The 24002-nt window shown below is 40.6% G+C and overlaps 1 protein-coding gene across 1 annotated transcript in view; it reads left to right on the top strand.

Annotated features, from left to right (window-relative positions):
- Positions 1-24002, top strand: part of cacna2d1a (calcium channel, voltage-dependent, alpha 2/delta subunit 1a) — an 88828-nt gene that overhangs the window by 8385 nt on the left and 56441 nt on the right. Inside the window, exons 2-3 of the mRNA XM_083906964.1 lie at positions 8993-9074; positions 11686-11802. Of these exons, the coding sequence (XP_083763090.1) occupies positions 8993-9074; positions 11686-11802 (199 nt within the window). The remainder of the gene's footprint in view (positions 1-8992; positions 9075-11685; positions 11803-24002) is intronic.

Below are 24002 nucleotides of genomic sequence, written 5' to 3'. Positions count from 1 at the left end.
TGTTTTTGGACTGCGGGAGGAAGCTGGAGAACCCGGAGAAAACCCATGCACACATGGGGATAACATGCAGCGCCCTTGTTCCAACCGGGTCGCTAACCTGGGTCTTCTACTTGATACAAAGGCAAGAGCGCTAACCACTACATACTTACGATTTCACCGCTCTTCAGTTCTCTGATCACAAATGAGTTCCGTCTTCCAAATAAACTTCCTGTAGATGCCCCGTGGGGGATTTGATAATCCACTTTATCCTGAAAACATCTTTTGGAGACGTCGCTCGTCTGATTGCGCGATATTTTGAGGGGCGTTGCAGAGGAAAAGTGGACCCATGGATGGCCTGTGATGGCTCCTCTCGAGACCCTTTAATGGAGCTGTGGTTTTTTTTTGTGTGAGAGCTGTTAATGCCTGTGTTCAGACCGCAGTGGGCCGTAGCCATTTAGATTGACGTTAATTGGACTTTCTGGCCAGTGGGGGCTCTCTCACTCTGTCTCTCTAATCTCCCTCTTCATGCACATTGTGTGTAGCAGTAGTTGCGTGAAAAAAGAGATGGTTTGTCGTACAGATAGTTTGCTCAGAGAGTGTGAAGGTGACATCGATGTGGAGGTTTAGTTACTTTGAGCCGAGCTCAAAATGACACATAGCGGGGAGGGAAAAAACAGCTGGAGGGAGGAGAGGATGAGCAGGAGGAGAAACAGGCAGCGACATATCATACTTTTGTGCTTTTTATGACTCATATCAAAGACGACTGTGTTCAAAATAAAAAGCATAGCACGGAGGAAAACTTTTAACTCTGTGAAGAGCTGTATCAAACCTCCAATTATTTTTGTTTTTGTTAAATTTGGCAGATGAGTGCAACCGCAGTCCATTAGGTGTTCTTTTTGTGTTCAGTTTTTCTCCCATGCCAAGACACTGCTAATACTGCTGTTAAAATGTACTGACATTAAGTCTGGAGTTGGTCCCTTAAGGTTTTTAGAGAGTTATTATTTCATTAATTGGCCAGATTATGTAAGCATACACGTTTTTGTCCTCACAAAACATTTGATAAATGCTGCTCAGTCACTTGTTGGATCCAAAGGCTTTATGACAAAGTTTACACCTACGCCATGTTTTTAATATTTAGTTTATATGTCATTTTTACTTAAAATGTTGTTTTGTTGTGCAATTCAGTGCACACACAAAAAACAGGTCAGAGAGACAGGCCACATGAAAATAAAAGATATATAGCCATAGAAAAACAAGTATATGGTGCTGGAGTTTCCCCAGCAGGTGTGATTGCTCTGCAGTGTGTGTACACAAACACTTGCAGGTGTCACAACATTTCTGTTTCCTCTGACTTAATGTGTCGCGACACCTGTGGGGAGAGGCGATACAATGGGTGCTGTTAGTTCTGTCGGGACGGATGTGCGGTTTGACTTTGGATCGGAGGCTGTGGACGAGACGGACGAGGCTTTCGCGGTCCAGAGTGTGAGGTCAAACGTGGGGGAAGTATAGGGATTGAGACTGACCCCAGGCTCTTAGTAGCAGCGCTCGGGTCACCAAATTCTGTGAATTCTGAGGTTCTCTGACTTTACTTATTTGGAAAATTGGAAACACAGTTCCCTCGCATTGCTTCAAATTCAAGGACTTTCCAGGACCAATTCCCCTCAAATTCAACGACCGAATGTGCTGACATGGCTTTAGATTGTCATTGGTCACCAAACTGTGTGAATTCTGAGGTTCTCTGAATTTCATTATTTGGAAAATTGGAAGCACAGTTCCCTCGCCTTTGTTGACATCTAATTCAAGGACTTTCCAGGACCATTTACCCTCAAATTCAAGGACCAAAATTAGATTTTGGTCAGTCAGTGTTTGTTGTTTCTTTTGGTGAGATCTTTGGAATTTGCATTTCCCAGGCATCACGTCGTCATGAATGGAATCTCACGTCAATGGCAGAGAGAGAAAGAGAGACAGTGGGCACAACACCGCTAGTAATTCTGACTCAACGTAATGTGATCGAGTCGTAGCGACGTAGCTCAGACGATATTGTCGCCGCAGAGGCTTCACTTCCAATCTTGGCGGAGGAGGAGCGAGGGGAGGGGCCAGAATCATCATAACAAGGTTGAAAGACATTTACAAAGCCTGCAATTATGGCGTTATTGACCTCAGTCAGGAGGAGACGATATCATCACTTGTCTTCTTTATGCTTTGCGGCGACACGTGAGAGGAGGAAGAAGACGGGGTGGATGAGGGGAAATGGGAATTAAAACAATAAAAAGAAAGAAAGGGAGCCGTTGTTCTGGGATATTAGACGATAAATAAATAAAGGAAAACTCCACTTCAGATTTCCTCGTTGAATTTAACAGCTGATTAAGGAGACTCGAGGAGGAGATTGATGAGTTACAGTGACTGTTTGTCTCCATCTGAGCGTTACTCTGTCAGGCGAGCAGCTTATTAGATGCCTTTCTTTATAGTCAGAGCTCTTATTAGCCGTCCCCCAGTGGCTCAATTAAAACCAGGCTGCCATCGTCAAGCATCCCTATCTCTCTCTGGCATCTCATTTGTTCCCTGTTTGTCAGCCTCGTCTCACTTTAAGATGCAGATTAGACGTCCTAACATTCTGGAAAATGACGAGAATCGTTTCCCCGTCAATTTCCTCTGCATATTACGGTACAGTCCAGTCACGTGCAGCTAGACGCTTCCTCTGTGACACTTTTGACGGCATTAAGAGATCAAATGTGGATCAGCCGGCTGAGTTCTGGCTTTAAGAACACAAAGGGGGATGTTGACAAGGCGAGGATTTGCTGAAGTGGAAACTTTGTGATTGGATATTGAGCCTTGGATTCTTGCGACTGAACACGTAAATGCACGTCGGGCCTTTGTTGTCGGCACAAGTTCGACGTTTTTTGGCGAATCAGTGTGTCCGACAACTCTTTGATATAAACACAGGAGTTATAAAGCGACTGGTGAGCTGAGAAAACCATGGCTGCTGAATAACGGTATAATAATAAATTAGTTGTCTTTGAAGACGTGTTTGATTCACAGTTTAAAGACAAACACCTTGTATAGTACCTGTAGCCTTCTTCCTGTTCTCCTCCTCTACTTCATAACCTGGAGTTTCAAATAACATGGCAGAGCTTTTGTGTGTTTTTTGTATTCAGGGACAACATCAAGGGCGTCAGAAGCAGTTGTAATGTGACGTCGATGACATTTTGGTGTATATTAACAGGTTTTTAAGACACATACTTTTGCCTACAGGAGCAAGCAAAAACAATAAATTCTTATGAAAACTTAATTCAGAGAGAGAATAAGTTTACAGCTATAACTCCTTCCCTAAATCTCGTCCAGCAAGGTTTTTGCACGTTTTTAAGTGTAATGAAAAGACAACTAAAGAGTCATATATTAAATAAGAAGAGTTGAGAGAAGCTGTTTTCACTCTTTAGTCCATAATTCTTCACTCCGCGCTTGTGTTTGCTTTAAACGCACTTTAAAATGACGAGTTTCAGCACAGATGAGACGACTTGAAGCAGCAAATACTTCCAGTGGGGACGTTATTTAGTGTTTGATGACAAACTGGAACAGGTTTTAAAAACGACGTTTTCAATATTTCTGATGGCCCAGAACATTGAGTCTACAGGGAATTGTATTTAAAGTTGTACTGCTGCTTTCTTTAAAAAAAAATAAGTTTGATGTGAAAATACACACACAGTATGCATTTGTTTCAATCTGCTTCCCATGAACTCCTTGTGGGAACCATCTTAACAGAAATACCAAACAGTTTTTACCGTTTTACCTCAACTTGGAAAGAAAGTAGATGTGGCTGTAGTGCAAACAAAGAAGTGAAAGCAAGGTTTTTGTCAAGGTTAGTTTGAGGTCGGTCGCACAATCAGTAGTTTTATGGACATCTTCTCCACATTGGGTCAGACATTTATATTGAAAGCATATATCGGGCCCGAGCCATGAATATCCGTGGTTTTACGGTCATTTTTGAGGGGGTTAACGTGCATAAAAACTCTTGAAACTTGGCATGGAGGTCATGTCTGGCAAAAATGTGATATTGGCTGTATGGAAGCACTACAGAAGCAAAATTTTGTTCCACCAAATTTCCCCAAACTTAGTAGGAAGACGTCATAGACCAAGACGAACAAAAAAGTCGACCGTAACCATGGTGTCAACTCAACAGGAAGTCGGCCATTTTGAATTCTACACAGTGTCCGCTAAAACACCATCATACGGAGAGTTGTGTTCCTTTTTAAAAGCATTTTCTTGACTTTGAAAACCCCTGTTAGAACCAGCTGGTAATGGATCTGTGGTGAAATTATTTTTCTTTGTCAAAGTTTGTGTCGTCATTGAACAGTTTCACTTTTGCCTTCTCTTTACGAAGTCTGTTCAAACTAAAAATATCTTGTGGTTCGGGGCTCCTGCTCCAACTGACTTCCTGCACTTTTGCAATCGCGATGTTAGAAAAATGAAACCCTACAAACAGAGGATTTACCCTTGAGATAATTTGATCCACAGATCTATGAATTACGCCTCAGTCTAAAAGGGTTTCCTGTCATATCAGACCATGAAGCCAATTCTCTTCCTGAGCCGATTTCTTTCCCTACAGTTGCGGTCAAACCTGTTGCGCGGCTAATGGTCAAACGCTGTGGCTTTAAAGTGTAGAAACAGAGGGAGAGGAGAACATAACACACACACACGCACACACACACACCTCAGCCAAAGGCGTAAATGAAGTCTGAAATGAGACGGATCCTGGTCTCACGCTGAGTCATGCTATCTATTCTGGGATCACATCCACTTCCCTGTGTCCGTCCCTTTGGGTCTTTTCCAACAAATCCCTTTTTTCCCCTCTATTAACGTATCGTCATTGATTAAATAATGCGATTGCGACCACCAAAAATCGAATAAAATTAAATACATTGACACCTAAGATGTTGGATTTCAGCAGTATTTGCATCATAGATGACAACATCTGAATTTCTGTCACGTTGCAGCAACTAATTTTTATTGTGTTGAAGTTGTTTTTAATTATTAAATTTTTTTTATTATTATTGATCATGTAGGTTTGAACCAAAACACTTGAGTAGATTATCTTAAACCGTTAAAGATTCGACACCGATCCTTCACACGCGGCCAATGGTTCAGGCCCACCTCATTACACTTAAAAGGCTCCCTTACGTAGCTGCACCTGTCCCGGTGACCTTTGACCTAGGCCAACCCCCTGCCTGCCACCCTCTGACAGGACCTGACGCTCCAGTTACATACACTCGCTGTCACCGCACACACACACACACACACACACACACACCCATACACACATGTGACCACTGGCTCAATAGATGGCAGCTTCTCTTCCAGTTTATCAGATATCAGCCCCTGAAGTGGAGGTCATGAGGTTAAATGTAAATTAAGGCAAATGCTTGTTGGTTTAGTTTGGGAAATTACCGCTGATGTATAGAAACATCTATATTGTAAATACAGATGTTGGCTACCGATGTCATATGACAAACATGGAAGTAACACGATATCGAATCATACTGTTTTACTTTACTCTGCTGTGCCTTTAAATCTGTAAAGCACTTTGAGGTCAACAACCTTGGTTGTTTTTAAAGGCGCCCTAGAAATAAAGTTGACATAAGCCTGAATAAATATCTCACAGGTCAAGCCGATGTCAACAAATACCCAAGACCCTCTTCTGACCAGAGTGGGTGGTTACAAGAATTCCTTGTGCGTGTTAAAGAACAGAAGCAGATGATGGACAATGTCTTGGAAAATGAGATTTAATAAAGAAATTGACGGGGACGGGGAAAAATGAGATAGCGTCGTTTTCCCCTCGCAGAGCTTGGGTCCCATTCTGCTCTCCCGCTCACTCATTCTGTGCTGCTCCTCTGGGAAATTTGAGGTGGGGGGATGGAGGGGAGGTGGTGGACAAATTAAACAAAAAGAAAGAGAAGGAAGGCTCCCTCCAACATGGCTGGTTGAGCCATGCGGAGCTGAAACGAGAGGAGCTGTGTGAAAACCCAGCCGAGTGTGAGACCTGCTGGCGTTACAAGCCTCTCTTCACCCACACTTCTCTCACTGAGTCATTAATATCACCAGTTTATGGAGCAGACTGTTTCTCAGATTGTCTTTTCTTTCTTTTCCATAAGCGTAGACGCTCCTTCATCACACTGAGATGAAGGATCGTATGTAAAAACACAGCGTAAACCAGAGCTGAGATAATGCAGTAACATCACCTGCTTGTTCATGTAAACATCTAGTTTCTGTAAGTGATAGTTTGGATTTTTCAACGTTAAGTTGTATGACACAGACCCCAGGAGTAGACGTTGTTAAATAATTTAACGAGGCGCTAGTCGGAGATCTTGCCTTGGGAGAGGAAATTTGTTCTGAAACCAGAAACATGCTTATGAAAATCAAACAGGTTATCTTTATGTACCAAAATCCACGGACGAGGAACTTTACCAGAGAGAGATTCCAAACGGAAACGGTTGAAAGATAAAACCAAGCATTAGAACGTGACGAAAGTGAATTTTGGGGTAAATTTAAGTGGCTTTAAATGTGGCATGGTTGTTGGTGCCAGACAGGGCTGGTCTGAGTATTTCAGAAACTGCAAATCCACTGGGATTTGTACAATAAGAATCTCTCGGGGTCTGAAAAAGAGAAAAATATCCAGTGAGTGGCAGTTTTGTGTGCCAGGAACTACTTTAAAAGTATGTGTTTCAATCTCCGGAGTTAAATTATGGCACAGTCTAACAGATGAATTATAGCATAAATAAGAGCAGCAGTTTAATCCGGCAGAGTGATGGAAATTGTTGTGTTTAAAGCCAGAAATATTCTTGTTTTGTACTGAGTACATTGTTGAAAATACTGTATATATGTAAATATTTGTTGATGGGATAAAGTAGTGCATAAATTGAGTTAGTGAAATTTTAGCTAGCAAGCTCTCTATCTATCTATCTATCTATCTATCTATCTATCTATCTATCTATCTATCTATCTATCTATCTATCTATCTATCTATCTATCTATCTATCTATCTATCTATCTATCTATCTATCTATCTATCTATCTATCTATCTATCTATCTATCTATCTAGTGACATTAAATATGATGGGAATATGCTGTGGGGCTCTGAGAACATGTGGTTAGTGTAGTTTTATTATTAATAAAAACTTGTTTTGTTCTGCCGTATTAGAAACATAGGATAATAATGAACTCAAGCTCCTCTTCATTGGAGCATAGCTTTACACTAATTTCCCCCGTCAGACACCTGTTCCCCCTTTTGCTTGAGGACAACATGGAAAAGTCACATGCATGTCAAAACCTCACTGGACACCTGCTCGCTCTGGTCACTGGACCTTATCTTGACCCTGGATCTGGCTCCATGTACAGTAGTCAATCAGCAACACACATCAAAACGCTAACTCGGGGGCATAGAACGGATTTTATACTCTTTATTCTCACATCACTGTGACCTGGAGGTTAAAAAAGTTATGTGCTGACAGTATGCACATCCTATATCTGCCCTCAGCGACGAGCAGCTGTCGCTCAGGAGGCTAAATATACAGCACGGCTGTTATGCCGCACATTTCCAGTGTGAGCCGGGCCTGCTCATGTTGCACTGTATTTTTTTAAATAAGATAACATAGACAGGGTTCCTATGTCAGAGGCCCTGCAGCACTGTGAAAGGTGAGGAGGTTACCTCGCACAGTGGGGGAGGACGGGCAATTTTCTATATGCATTATGTCATGTATTTTTTATTTTCAGCTGTAAAGACGCTGCTGTAGTGGTTCGTATGTGAAAAAAAAAATATGCGGAAAGGGATGCTATTGCCTATGCATTATATTGCTACAGCACCAATTATTATAAGTATTACAATTTAAATAAAAATAAACACAGTGTATATGTAAGGAAATTCAGGTTTTAATGCTAGTTTCATGACAAAACATGTAGAAAATATAATTTTATCATTGTGCTTGTGGGCTGTGTGTAAACGCATAACACTGCTACTGCCATTTAAAGAGATTCATTGGTGTTGTGACAGTTGTGGTTTGGTCAGGAGTTTCTCATAATTCCATTCACATTTTTGCTTATATTCTGAACTCGACTGAACGTCAAGAATTCCATATAAGGAATTGGTGGCCATAAAATCCTCATGGCTGAACTACGGTTTCTAAATTTGATTGTGGACAGTTTAACCCTTTAAGGTACTACTCAACCATTTGGTCGACCACACTTTAAGTCACTATATGTCATCGAAAAATGCATCAAGCTGAACTCTAACTCTAACACTAACACTAAATTTATGTGACTTGTTGTGAATGTTGTACTTTATGAATTATGCAAACCAGGTTTATTATCAACAGACGTCTCAACCGTTTGGTAGAGGCCTGTATCTGAAATACTGTAGGAAAAAAATTAAATAAATATATATATATTTTGATTGTTATCATAAGTAAATAAAAATAAAATAATAAAAAAGGCAAATAAATTATTTTTCTTTGCTTTTTCTTGGTGCGTACCTTAAAGGGTTAAACATCCTGGAAATTACTGTGTCGACGTGGACATTTACCAAAGACTAAACGTCAATAATAAAGCATTTACTGATCTTTTTTTCAAAATCTTTTGTCCCTTTATGTGTTTCGCTGTCCCTTCGGTTCCAATCATTCTCATCGGAATACATTAACCAGCATCTCTGCCCCCCAAGGATGTGACACTCTCATGCTGGCAACTATGAATAGCCTTCCCTTAATGCACAGCTCATGTGGAGTAGAGCAATGTATTCACTTGGCTAGACATTATTATTTCATGCTTCCATCTCCCCATGCTTTTTTAGCATAGTGTTGTAGTAAGTGGAAAATCTCGGGTCATGTTATCAACACGGGCTGTTTTTAAACTGAACGTGTTACTGAACGTTCAGCTCAACAGGTCTGAGTAGAGGAACGTGGAGGTTTCTTACAGGGGATGAGATAAAGAATATGATTGGATGATTGATTCTGCTGTTTGTGTTTTCAGGGTAAAGGAATGGGTGGACCAGATGCAAAATGAGTTGGTCACAATGACGGACACAGCCAGTGGCCTGCATGACCTAATAAAGGTAAGGATTCCACATGTACATACGCACATATGTTCTTCTGACATTTTTGTACTAACATCACTTCAGGAGCAGTTTGACTTCCGTTATGTTAGTTTTTCTTCAATGCAGCAGCTCTTGTCCAAACTTGAAAAACGGCTAACTCAAAACTGAAGGATGCAAGGGACAACGCAATGATCTTCATGATAAAAACTGATACTGACTTTTGTTTTCCAGCAAAATTTGAAAACACATAAAGTTTAACATAAAATCAATAAATAAGCAAACTAATAATATGGGCCATTGATCATAATGTAACATAGCTGAACATAGTATTTCCCACATCTATGTAAGCTAGCAAGCCGGCTAGCTAGCTACCTAGTGTTTTTCAGGTGAATTGGTCCATTCAAACACCCCCTTAATGTTGAATACAAGACAGTGAAAGTGGAATAATTTTGAAAGCTAAATGTGTGAGTTTTTAACAATGGGGGAGCCCATTTTGCCCTCATGCATTATGTTAATGTTAGCTACATGCTAGCCAGTGTTGCCAACTCCTCAGTAAGGAATGTAGTTCTTGGCTGTCGCTTAAAGTCGCTAAATGACGTCATCTCAAAAAGTGAGTTAAAAAAAACACCCTACATATGTTTAGAACTACAAATGAAATTTCTTCTGACGATTCATATTATTTATTTATTATTTTTACTTTTTTGTCACAATTCCAACTGTCTTCCTTTATCCAGTCTTGGGGCCAGCAAAAAACACACAAGAGATGCTCTTTTTTTTTGTTTTGGGTTTTTTAGTTTAGTTTTCTTTAGTCTGGTTTGGTTTTTAACCCTATGGTCCACTTAGGGGCCTACAACAAGTAATATTTAAAAAACAAATTTAGTGCGTATAAAATCTACATTAACAATCAAAATGAGCTGGAAGGGACAGCTGCGTGATGGACGGCGGAGGGAGGTGCACCACTGCAACACCTGCTGCTAGTTGAGTAAAAATGTATGTGATTTCACTTCAAATTCTCCATAACACCATAAAAAGTCACTTGAAGAGTCCGAATACTCACTAAAATAGTGACAAACTTGTGAAGTTGCAAGCATGTTGTCTTTGAAACTTTATGAGTTAAGGAGTCCCAATTAATGACTTTTAGAGTAATGTGCTTTTCCAATTGTGTGTGTTTTTGTCACTTGTCCTCCTCCTCCTCCTGTTCCTTGCATGACCACCGTTGTCACTTAGCTATATATAGTGGCTTCTCATTAGACGTATCGCTGCATCATTTCATTGTGGCAGCCGTTGTACGCTCAGATAAAATCAGTGTCACAACCGTACTGTGACGGCCATAGTTGCTCCACGCAGAGGCTCACATGAAGGAGAAAATTAACATAATGCACCTGGCACCTCTGTTTCCTGCTCCAGAATAAATCAGATTTAAGGCATCATGGAAAATCGTTACAAACATGTTTTTTATTAAATGACTGTCAGCAGCAATGACAACTGCACACAAGTGGTAGCACTTTGTTGAATTGAATTCACTCAAGTGATACTTCTAAAAAACCTGCACCGTTATATTTTACCTTTAACCTTTACTCTGTTTTTTTCACGTGTGTATGCCATGAATTATCCTAATTGCTTTATAATTTATCCTGGATCCCTGGAGAACATTTGAACTGCAGAAATATATGCACACAATTGTACCTTTGTCCCTGCAAATCAAGTTAGTTTTTAACACTCAAATACGCAGTTGTGTGACTAACAGTGATTTTAGATCTAATATACAAATAAAACACTAAAATAATACAGTATACAAAATGTTTGTATGATTACACTTGAATATTCGTATCAGATGCAGAGATGTGCACACATGCATGTCCCTTAGATCTGCTGCACTTTGTTTGTTGTGCAGTGGAATCCCCCTAGACTGCTAAATAATTGGCTGTTTGGCATTTGCAATTTCATATATATAATGCTGTATATCTCTGGCCAGAGCAGCATAGTCCACACCACAGTAAAATATCATCTTATGTAACTTGATTCCTCCTCATTCATTCATGGTAGGACAAATGGATAATTTCCTCAATTTCAAAAATGTGTTTAAATTATTCCTTAAGTGGTTTGTTAATATTTTCAATGGATCATTGTTCAAGGTGATGCTGACTATTATTATAGAACATTTCAAGTCTTTTCAAGATACGTTTTTCCCCCTTAACAAAGTCACCTCACTGTCAAATTGAATCAGGGCAAATGGATCATTGCCTCAATTAAAAAAAAAAAAAAAAAATCATAAATTTTATTCCTTAAGAGGTTTGCTAATATTTCCAATGGACCATTGTTTAGGGTGATGCTGAGTATTATTATAAAACATTTCAAGTCATTTCAAGACACTTTTTGTTTTTTTGAATAAAGTCACCTTTGATTTGATGATAATTAGTGTTAAAGGTCCTATGTGTTAACTTTCTCTATTGCCACATAGCAAATGTCAGCAATGATTTCCGGAGAATAATTGTTGCATAAAATCTGTACTAATCTTTCATTTTTACTTTCTGTTATGAAGTAAGTGTGATAACCAGCCAGTTCTTCTTCTTCAGGTTTGTTCATGCTGATTTTCTGACCCAAGTCTTTTCGCTTGTGTTTGTCTCAGATATACAAAAATCACAAAGCTCACTTCAGCGTGGAGACGAATAACCCGAGGGCACTTGTGTCGACGGCTGCCGGGAACATAGAGGGACTTCTGGCTAACCGATCTCTGGCCCTAAAGGTCAGTCTGATCTCTAAACATGAATGTGGTATCCTGTAGTAACACATGGCAACAATCTGCTTATCCTAATGTCATGTTCAAACCAACGCTGGCCATGCACTGATCAATACAAGCACACAACCTCCAGACAGATGACGTAATTCACTCTGATTTACCCTATACCAAATGACAACAAAACAGTTCCATAGTTGTAGGAAAAAAAGCCACAGCTGATACTGTTTATATTCTATAAACCTTACTCTTTGCTGCTGATGAATATTGTGTCCTTACATGTACCTTGCTGCTCACCCTCCCACTGCTCAAAGCTAAACACTGTGATGTTTAATAGCTTATCAGATAAAGACCTTGGAAGAGCTGAGAGGCTGTGTCTCATTTGGTGTCATTTGTCTGTGTGGACAAGGCAGAACTTAAGTCTAATTATTTTTAATTTGTTTGTATCACACAACCCTTTGGGAAACCTAAAAATATCGAAGGCTAATATGGTGTCTTTAAACTATACAGTGCTAGCACTTGCACAGTCTTTTTCGGCAAGTTAGGTTTGATTCTTGTGTCGGACGTCGCGCTCATGACTCTTCCAGTGATGACACTCGTCTCATTTTGGTATCGGCTCAGCTCGCTAACCGAGTTGTGCTAGCACTGTATCGTGGAAAAGTGCCATAATATAGCAGTTTTAAGTTATGCTAGCAGTAGGATAGCAATGTTGAATTAGATAACTTGGTCTACCCTTGTGGTTCAAACTGAAATAGCAGAACTATTGACCAGAAAGCAGGTGACATTTATGCCGACATTCATGGTTCCCAGAGGGTGAACCTTATTCACTTTTGGTAGGGAAACATCTTGACGACTTTTTGCACGGACCACTGAGTAATTTTGTACGTACGTTCATTGTCTGTCAGGTTACGTACTGTACATAGTTTCAGCGTGTACGTATTGTTATTGCAAGAAGTCAAACATGCCATTGTTTTCAGAGCCAATAGAATACGGATTGCTGCCTGCAAAAACAACAACAAAAAGAACACAGAACTTTTCGACCAATCAAAGGTTAAATCCTTTTAATGCTGTTTGCATGTAGTTGCAAAGGACAACAAGCCAAATGAATCTAATCAACCTTTAAGCTTTAACTCAAACTAAATTAGGAATCCCTGGGATGCTTCCCTTCTCAATCAATCTGTCTCTGAGGCTCAGAAACATCCAATTAAAGCCTGACAACCCTGTTGCCATAGTTACATTGTCATTGATTACTCCGTCAGTCGAGCCAAGCGTTTTGTTTTTCTTACAATCCAATAACTATCAGGGGGATTAGGAACAATTAGGTTCGGTGTTGTTTTGTTGCACCTTTTTGGAGACGATCACAACTGCTCTGTGAATTGATGGCAGCAGAATAGAGACGTTTTATTTTTTTAAAAAAGGACACGCTCTGTTCTTACGTTTGATCAACACCATCTGCTGTGTTCTTCACCTGCTTGACTCGCACGCAGTTTCTCTGCTTTTTGGTGGCAATGTGAAAATGGAACCTTGGAGGTTGTTTTTTTGTTGTTGTCTTCTTCTCTGAGCCAAACACCATGAACTGATGCTTTTACTTGACAATGCATTAGCATTTTGAAGACGCTGAAGCGGCTCATGGCGGTGTGGTGTCAACTGTAAATGGTGTTCTTTATAATGAAGCGGGAATGGCGCCAGCTTTCTGGTGATCAATTTATGTTAAGTTACCATAAATAGGCGCAGGGTGCACTTAGCTGAATCACGAACAGAAATGGAAGCGTGGAGAGGACGACGGCTGCATCTGTAATGCTGCTGACCTGACCGACGCTCATCTAACACCATCTCTGCTCTCATTTCTTTGTAGAAGTGAATCTCTGCCCTTTGACTCCAGGCCTTCCTTCACTGTTTTTCCCACCACCTCCTCCTTCTCCCTCTGTCCATCCCTTGTTCCATTTGGAATGGCCTGATGTGTATGATAGAGCGACGGTGAGTGGAAAAGAGAGGGAGTAATAGGAAGTGGAATAGGAGTGTGCATTAAGCTCCACTCACCATGAAGCAGCGCACAGAACACAAGACGCCTCTTGCCGATTTCCTATCTATCGAAACACGTGGACTCTAAGTACACCATTGAACAATTGAACTCTATAAGTCACTACATAATGTAGCAAGACACAGCGGCTTCCATTGTTGCCTCACAGCAACCAATCATGTTATGCATTATGTGGGTTGTGTCCTGGTACTCTGGCTTCCTCCCACAATCCAAAAACATGCAGATTAGCTTAATTTGGACACTCTAAATTGACAGTAGGTGTGAGTGTGAGAGTCAATGGTTGTGTCTCTATAGGTGTTACTGGTGACCCGTCCAGGGTCAACCCCGCCTTCAGGCCTATGTCAGCTGGTATTGTCTCCAGCTCCCCCTGTGACCTTCATGTGGAGGATAAAGTGGTAGACAACGACTTATTCACACTACAAATCCAATCTTTGAGACTTAAACCCAGCAAAATTGTATACATTTCCACTCTCCGTAGCTCCACAGTTCAGGCTAGTCTGACTAGTGTTTATTTTCTTTATTCACGGCCAACTTGTCGCCTCTAGCTGTGCATCTGCTTTATATATGTGTGTGTGCGTGTGTTCCAGCATTTGTCAGCGAACACAATCCCATTAGAGTGATGGCTGCTGTCATTAACTTAATCAGGGGGGCCTTGCTTTTGATTTGCTGTCTGTCAATGTGACATCTGCCAGTCCTGTCGACTCAATCTAATTCCCGGTGTCTTGACGCCGTTGTTGCGTCGACGCGCAATCCCTCACATGTTGGCAGCTGTGTCTTCTTAGAGAGACGGAGGGTTTCAATCACGGCAAACAACTTATGGAACAGATCGGGTTTTTTTTTGTCCCGCTCTGTTCTGCGCTCCAGTCGAAAATCACACGTCACACAGAATTGTCTTTGAGCTGTTAAATGCAACAGTTAATAGTAGCTCTAGTCACAGTAGTTGCATCACTTCAACAGCACAGTTATATCCATGTCTTAGCAATGTTTTACCTTATTTAGCAGATTCCGATGCATGAAAGCTACATAAAACTGTCTTACAATTATTTTGTAAAATGTAAAAAACATGGCTTTACTTCTTGTTAAGACATTTTAACATGACATACAGTAGTAAAAAAAGGTGTCAGTGTTGACGCCGTTGAAGTTAATGCAGGATGCGTTTCCATGACGACTGACCGGAAAAAGACGCGCGTGACGCCATTGAAGTGATTCCCGATTGTTAAAATAAGTCTCTAAAGTAACGCTAAACTTTAAAAACAGAGGCACACATACGCAGTACACAGGTACGCTGGTTATTTGTAGCGCTGCTGACTGTAGGCGTGCTAACGGCGCTAAAGGAGCTAACGGAGCTAACTGCTACACGGTGCCTGGACTCTTTTTACGGTCAGTCGTCATGGAAACTTGTCATTTGTCAATGTGCGTTAACTTTGACGCCGTTAACCGCCGCTAACCGCTATTAACCACTGTTAACGGCTATTAACGGCCGCTAACGTGCCCAGCACTAACATTGACACATTCAGTTGCATTTTTTTTTTACCCATAAAAGGTTAACTTTGGTGAACTTTTTGATAGGTAGATATCCATCTTTGTGACTTCCCTTTTCCCCTCCTCTTAAAGCTAGAGTATAATCAGTGAGTACGACCATAAAACATCAGCATCACAGCTGACACGACTACACAAATATCTTACCACATATGCTCAGGCCACAGTAGCAGCACCATGTCACGGTACAGAAATATCTCACAAATATACACCACAGCATTCAGTCTGTTTATAGTTCCCTCGGACCAGATCATCACAGTTAAATATCCTTGTTAAGTTTTGGGTTATACCACTAGCTATATATAATATGTTTATTGGTTACAAGTTAATGTTCCCAAAGCATTTTGGTGATCCGACTTGGGATATAGTTTTCCTTCAAACCTCTTATGGCTGATCAAAGAATTAACCTAATTTATTCAGTGCCGTGGGCGGCACTGTGGCACAGCGGTTGGTGCCGTTGCTTCACAGCTAGAGGTTTTTTTTTTATTTCAAACCTGCCAGGCAAGCAGCCCGCCTTTCTGTGTTGAGTTGTACGTCATGTTCTCCCTGTGGCATGTGTGTGGATTTCCTCCAGGTTCTCTGGCTTTGTCCTCCAAGTCTGGACAGACATATGGGTTCATTTGTGTCTCTAATGGGGCCACATGGTGGAGAAGTGGCTAACACAAGCAGTCCACCTGTTCAAATCCCAGTTTCTCTGTAGAGGTTAATTGGATCACTCAATTTGGTCAGTATGGGGTGGCCGGTCAAATGAACAAAAGACATCACATATACTGCCTTTCAAAAGTTTGGGGTCACTTAGAAATGTCCTTATTTTGGAAGGAAAAACACTTTTTTTCAATAAATATAACATTAAATTAATCAGAAATACACTCTATACATTGTTAATGTGGTAAATGACTATTCTAGCTGCAAACGCCTGGTTTTTAATGGAATATGTACATAGGTGTATAGAGGCCCATTTCCAGTGTTCTAATGGTACATTGTGTTTGCTAATCGCGTTAGAAGGCTATTGGATGATTAGAAAACCCTTGAAAACCCTTGTGCAATCATGTTAGCACAGCTGAAAACAGTTTTGCTGGTTCTTTTTCTAATATTGTCAATGTCTTGACTATATTTTCTATTCGTTTTGCAACTCTTTTGATGAATAAAAGTGTGACTTTTAATGGAAAACACAAAACAATTGTATAGGTGACCCCAAACTTTGAACGGTAGTGTAATTTCCAACTAACTTTTGTGTGATAGTCAGGCTTTTTTTGGATTCTACTGGATTTTAAGTTAACCTGTATGTGCTTTTGTTTATTACAGAAAAAGCCTTAAAGCGTATTAACACGCTGAGACCCTGCATCGTCTCCCTTCTGAGTTTCTTGTCTCTTTGTGTCTTTGTGTGTGAGTCAGAGCCTCCACCCCCTCCGCTGTGCTCTGCCTCATCATCATTTCATCCGTCCGGCGCTCACACGTATTTGATGGCTGCGCAAGCTACGCTGCAGGTTTGACCTGTTGACTAATGGTTGAACACATCAGAACACAGTGTACACACACAGCGACACCTTTTGTCCTATACGCTCATTAAGTTGACCCCGTGCTTCTTTTTTTAAACCTGCCTTGCTCTGATATCCAGGCCACCTCTGACTCTGCACTCATCAATTATTAAATCGCTCCTTTTAACCATTTCTCTTTGATGGGGCCCGTGGTTAACTCCCCCCCCCTCACAGTGGAATAGGTCATTCCTCTTCTTACAGTGACAGCGGCACATATCTCCGATATGTTCATTTGTCACAGATGCGCAGGGTGGGGGTTGTTTTGTGTCTTTTTTTTTTTTACAACGCAGACTTTCACAGTCATTAACACTGAATATGTGCAGAATTCATCACTAAACCAAGGAAGTGCAGGTATTTTGTCGAGTTTTCTTTCCACTAAGAGCAAAATTGTTGAACATTGACCCTTGGCTTCTCAAGTGCTATGGCTTTATTTGGTCGTTTAATTATCTTGTTCTAAATCTCTTGTTTGAATAATTTTGGTTTGTGGACATTTCCAGGTTTGACAAACACTGATCAACATTTTTTTTACATTTTATGGACCAAAGGATTACTGTTTTGAATGTTGCTTTCCCATGCCTTTATTTTATTTCTCCTTTTAATTAAAATTAACCTGATTTTGAGCCCTGTTTCAGTTGACGGCTACAGAGGAAGAGTTATCTTTGTGTGAGACACGCTTGTTGACATAAGTACCAGCTTAGGGCGACCTGCAAAGACTTCCCTCAGGCAGAGAAAAGAGAATAACAAGAAAAATATGGGAAAAAAGATGATAATTTGACGTGTTTTGTTACTATTCTCTTGACAGAAGAAAGAGAAAAGGAGGGCCAAAGTGTAGGGATGCAAATTCCCTATTCCACATTATGAATATTTAAGCCAATTCCTCTGTGTAATGTGACCCATTAAAGCCGTTTTGTGGTCAAATGGGATTAGATGAATGCAGCTCACCTCCATTTGTTGGATTGTCTTGGGATTGGTAAACTTGGACATGTCCATGATTCAGATGTTGGACAGCTTGGAGCCAGCTTGTGGCTCCAGGTTCTTGATTTCCATCCCCATAAGGAGAAGAGACGATGCAGGTCTGTCGGAGAGACATGTGAGGGCTGAGCTATTTGAATATTGATTGCTGGGGGGTTATTTCTGGCCTGGGATTGCATTAGCACTTTGGCAGCGAATCCAAAAAGGGTTTGGCCGCCCACCAGAGTCTGAGCCACAATTGATCGCCATTTTTTTGAGACAACAGTTGCTTTTCCAAACATTGGCCTCCCGTGTTTGGTTTGAATCGCTCTCAGCGTTTGGATCTCATCGTCGATAGGAAAACCAAATGATCGTAATTCTGAGTGGGTTGTTGGCAGCGGCGTTGAGAGGATGGGTCGCCTTTTGGTTGTTGAGGAGGAAGATGCCAAATGTTTTGGGGGTGGAGTTTCTCGTGTTGCCATCACATGGGAGTTTTTCACTGTACAAGTTACCATGACACTGTGGTCGCTTAGCAACATGTGCATCATAAACAGATTCCTCACCTCTACCCCCACATATCACTCACATATCTTACAAAGAGAAAACTTTCTCTTTAGTGCCCTCAGCCTCCAAAAATCCACTTGATCTTCATCATTTGACACAAAACTGCGTCTCCAGCAGCATTTATTTTTTTCCTAAATTGTCATAAAAGACAAGAGTTTGAGTGCAGCGAGCAACCTCGACGAGTACTCGACATGTTGTGTTGTGGTGCGTAATTACAGAGGAGTCACTGATCTCCTGTGTCTAGAAGTGTGTTATTAACCCGACAGGGGATGACACGCTGCGAGTCATTAGACACTGCTGTTAAAAAGCCCTAATCACAGAGTACGCTCACACACACACACGTTATTTTATTAAGTTGCACAATAATATGAAAACTGTTTCCCCGCTGATGTATTTCCCATGAGTGCATAACCACTTTTGCTTGGATATCATCACATCATTGAAGCTCATATTACTCCACAAAATAGTGTCTTATTTAACATTTCCTCTCATCAGGGTGCTGCTAAATTCTATGATATCTAAATTAATGCTGAATAAACCACCATGAATTCTCCTCATGTCACATACTGACGGGTAATTTACGACGATGGTTATACTCGGGGCCTTTCACAGTAACTGCTAGCCGGTTGCAGCGTGAGCTTAGTGTTGATTATTATTAATATTGAAAGTGCTCTCCAGACGCGGAGATATTACCTTTTCTCGTCAGTCAAACTGAATTATAAAGGAGGTGATTTAAAAACATGCTGTTGCTATGGATGCACATAGTAGATTATGGGATTGGGAGCACAAAATTGGTACATGTGGAAGTGGGTAGCAGCAAGAAGACCCATAGTTTACCCCGCAGTCCAGAATAAACCTGGGGTTTAAGCGGCCTATGCTAGGTTATATCCCAGATATATTATGGCCTAGGCCATAATATACCCTTCTTGTGTAAAGAAGTTGTCCAGGCAGATGTCCGCACAATCTTTGAGTCTGGTTCTGTTAAAAGGGAGTGTTTTTTGCTCATTGTGTATACAAATAATATTGAATTGAATTGAATTGACACCTGTGCGAGCACATCGCAGGTTGTGTTCCGTTGTCCAGTGTGATGCAACATTGTGCAAACGCATATGTCTGTCCCTCGCCTTTAATATTTGATGTGTATGAAAATTGGTGACATGTAGTGTGTGTAATTTTGGTCAATGGAGACTAATTAATTATTCACCATTTCCTGGAGTGTGTGTGTGTGTTGTGCACGTGCGCGTGTGTGGGTGTGTGTGTGTGTGTGCCGAGCTGTTGCACTTTCAATCGCTGCAGGTCCTGCCTTGTATTTGTCGTCTCTGATTCCTTTATCAGACACACAGTGTATGCACACAGCGAGGGAGTGTTCATTTCATCTCCCGTACTCTCTCTTCCTCTGTTGTATCCATTCAGACACAGATGGCAGCAGAAAAACAAATGTGCAAAACCAGAGTTGACATTGTATAGTTTTTGCCTTTTTTTGTCCCCCCCACAACTTGGTTTGTGACGAGCACTGACTGGAACTGAAGCAAATTGCATTGTGAAATGATTGCTTAAATTCAGAAGGCGTGCTGTTGTTTAAATTTTAAAGGGTGCTTTGCCCTTGCTTTGCCCTTTCAGGCTACTGTAGAATCATGGCAGAACTAAATGAGGGCGTCCTTAAAGCAAGGTTCTTGGCTGAACTACGTATAAAAGGCATATTTCAACTCAAAGGTTGTGGGTTTGATTCCCGGCTCCTAGCACTAGTCTGTATGCAGCAGCTTTGAGCGGTTATCAAGACTAGAAAATCGCTATTTGTACGCATCATTTTCTACGCAACACAAACGCACTGGATCATCTGGTTAGCCGGAACGTCTGCACTTCATCGACAGACCACGGTGTATTTTTGTAGACAGCATCCATGCTCACTGTACGTCACGCTCATGACTCTTCCAATCAGTGGCCGAAAACGCACCAGGTACCAGGTACTATCCCTAATGGAAAAGCACAAAAAAAACAAGTAGAGTCCAGTTGAGTAGTGCTAGAACTGTCTAAGGTTCTATGATCCTCACTAAGATAGAAAAACAAGTTTGTGCCGTTTCAAAATGGCAGTCCAGCTGTAATTGGGAGGTGCCTGCAGCCAGCTGGCACAGAGTTACTCTGATCGCCTGGAAGAGTTTGCTGTAGGAGAGATGAGCTGTCAGAGCGCTCCTCTGTTAGTGGGTGGCAACACTTATGCCTCTAACAAATCACTTCCTGCAGAGTTTTATAATCGCGACAGCTATTTTCTGTCTGAAAGACCAGAATTATAGTTAATGGGGTTAACCTGTCAAGTTATGCTCCCCGCTCTCTTCCTTGCTTCTGTTTTGTCTATACGTGCAGATGTATCTCTCTCTCTCTCTCTCAATCTTTTTTTTTCTCACCATCCTCCTCCTGTGGCTCCCCACAGGCTGAGCAAGATAGATCTGACTAAAGTGCTGCCAGTCACAACAGCAGATGCTCATGTTTCCTTTGCTCTCCCGTGACTCCCCACACACCAGTAGAAGGGCAGGTGTGTGTGGGTGCGTGGGTGCATGTGTGTGCGCGCTCTGTCCTGGTGGGATTAGATGCTCTAATCAGACTGTCAGTAATGTGTGTGAGAAAAAGAGCCGTGCATGTGTACTGTATACACAACGGGGATAAGCGTAAAGTGGCTCTGATTTTTAATAATCAGCATTTTGTTAGCACTTGTTTAAATAAACAGCTCATTATTACACGTTTTCGTTCTAGAAGCTTGGTGAAAGCAACAGCAACAGCAACAGCAACAACAACAACAACTGTAGCTTGATTTAAATGCGCACGGAAGTGCACAAAATTCAAGAAATAGCTCATATTCATTATCAACACCTCAGCAATGTGCTATCATTAGTCTCTCTATAGCAGCTCGCTGACATCATACAGTTCCATGCCAGCTCATTAGCAAGTCCATTTATTTCGTGCTTCTTTGCTTATTTATTCCAGTCACTCGCAGTGTTTAAAGTTTTTCTGACGTCTTATTTGACATGTTCGGTATCTTAATCGGCTTTAACCCTTCAACGCCGAGCAGCGTATTGAAGATGCGAGCGCACTTTGCGGTACTGTTTATTTGCTTCACTTTAAATTGTTAATACACTATTTTAAAATGCAGTGAATTGTAATTAACTGCCAGATATTTAAATTTATTCTGGAAAAAATTGGTCAAAAACACTTACGTGTACGGTAACACTTAAGGTGATAAAGGGTTAACCTTGAAATTAATTGGTTATTACGGTAATCGCGATAATTTCAAGCCCGCCAGAGAGGAGAGAGTTGGAAATATTTCTGTACATAGCTTCCATTTTTTGTTGTTCCTGTTTTTGGACATTGAGACTCTCATATATATGGTATATATTATATATATATATATATATATATATGTACACACACACATACGAACAAATTATATATATATATATATATATATATAATTTGTTTCATACTGTTCAAATTTCAAATTTACGTAAAATCTGATTTTCGTGTACTACTATGTAATAGACTATTTTAACAGGCAGTAAATTGTGCTTGTCTGAGAAATACTAACATAAGAAAACGAGCTGAAGCCTAATGAATCATGTGGGATTAACTCTCTTTTACTAACTGTAACATCATTACCCGTAAAACTAATGTCAAATTCTTGCTTCTGTTTCGGCCTGAAACACAAAACAAACAAACCTCTTTTGACTTTTGATGCTTCGGCGCTGCGTTGGAGAGCTTCCAGAGTAAATTAACACTGATGGGTTTGTAACCACAGGATCACATGAGTGCTTTATTAAGATTGATTTGAAACACACACCCCCACGGTTTTCTTTGCAGCAATAATGACCTGACTGGAAATTGACAGGATCTTCTCCATTAAGTCGCCGCTGCTTGGTGGCTACTGGCAAACTGTCTTTGTGCATAACGGTAGAGAATGTAGAGTACCGTGACCCCAGTGGCATTTTTGTGGATAAAAACTCACTGAAAGAACATGCACTAGAAATGTCATATGAACTGGAAAAACCACCACACACTAAAATGTCTTAGTTTCATTCAGGAGTGAACAAAGCATTTCATTTTTGGCTTTTTTTTAGGTTCAATCGAATGAAGGCAGTTTTGTTTGTAGAGCATTTTTCATGCACAAAGGCAAATTCAAGGTGCAAACATTTAAAAAACAAAAAAAACAAATACGTCAGAGACAGAATTGAAAGAAATCAGTACAAAGGATAAAAAAATAAATCACAATCAACATTTCAAAAATACAGATAAAGGTTATATACGATTTTAAAAAGGAAAAACTTAATGTTATATGCTGTATATAAGATAATTATTATATAAGTACATAAGTATGGAAGTAACAATATAGTAAATGGCCACTAGGGGGCAAATCCACTGGTTGGAAAAGGTACTACATTTGAATGGAAGTCTGGGAAATCTATCTATCTATCTATCTATCTATCTATCTATCTATCTATCTATCTATCTATCTATCTATCTATCTATCTGTCTATCTGTCTATCTGTCTGTCTGTCTGTCTGTCTGTCTGTCTGTCTGTCTATCAGGTAATAAGCTATATATCTATCTTTCTATATTTTAGCTAGTAAGCTATCTATCTATCTTTTATCTATATATCTACCTATCTATCTATCTTTTAGCTAATAAGCTATATATCTATCTTTCTATCTTTTAGCTATCTGTCTGTCTATCATGCATACTCGGCCCCTAACGTCTGTGACCTTCCATGGCGTCAGGCAACTCACAAATACGTGATTTCAGATTCTTACAGTTGACATTTGACACTCGAGTATTAATAGCAGAGTAAATCTTGTATGCCCCGCTGTAATCACACACACACACACCACGTTTCACCTTTACACCTGTTCTAACCACGAGGTCCCACTGTCTCTCTTACAGCCGGCTGCACATTTTCAACGCTAATGAGTCACAACTGAGAGGTAACCATGTTTCAGACCACAGAGGACTCGACCCCACCCCTTTGCTTCCACCTTCCCTTCCCTCTGCCTCTGGCATGCATTATGGGGCAGACACGGGTATCAGGCGTAACGAGTGTTTGGAAGCCAGATCTGCAGGAGGGGGTGATTTCATTATCAAGATGTTGCCTTAGAGCCAATTGATTAAGAAGTGTGAGTAGGGTTTTACCTTTAGAGAGGTGCAGCGGAGGAGCAGAAGGGTAATAAACTTCAGCTTCACTGCTGCAGCAATGTCTGTTTGATGGACTGTTACATGTCAACATTAGGCCATATTTTTTTGAGCTCTCTAGGAAAAATACCGGATGACTAGGTGATGATTAGAGAATTGAGAGGAAAAACAAAAAGTATCTCGGAATGACTTGAAATTTACCATCATAATAGTCGGCATCGCCCTGAACAAGGATCCCTTGAAAATATTTGCAAACCTCAAAGGGAATAATTTTCATGAATTTTTGAAATTCAGGAAAGGATCCATTTGCCCTGATGCACTTTAACATTGAGCTGACTTTCTTCAAAAACACATTAGGCACATTTGCGTTGTACCTAATGAGGTTGCACAGTGTTAGTATTATT

Source organism: Microchirus variegatus (genome assembly GCF_963457635.1).
Source record: "Microchirus variegatus genome assembly, chromosome: 20".
Taxonomy (NCBI): domain Eukaryota; kingdom Metazoa; phylum Chordata; class Actinopteri; order Pleuronectiformes; family Soleidae; genus Microchirus; species Microchirus variegatus.
Note: the sequence above shows the minus strand (reverse complement) of the source record. Positions and strands in the feature narration are given on the sequence as shown.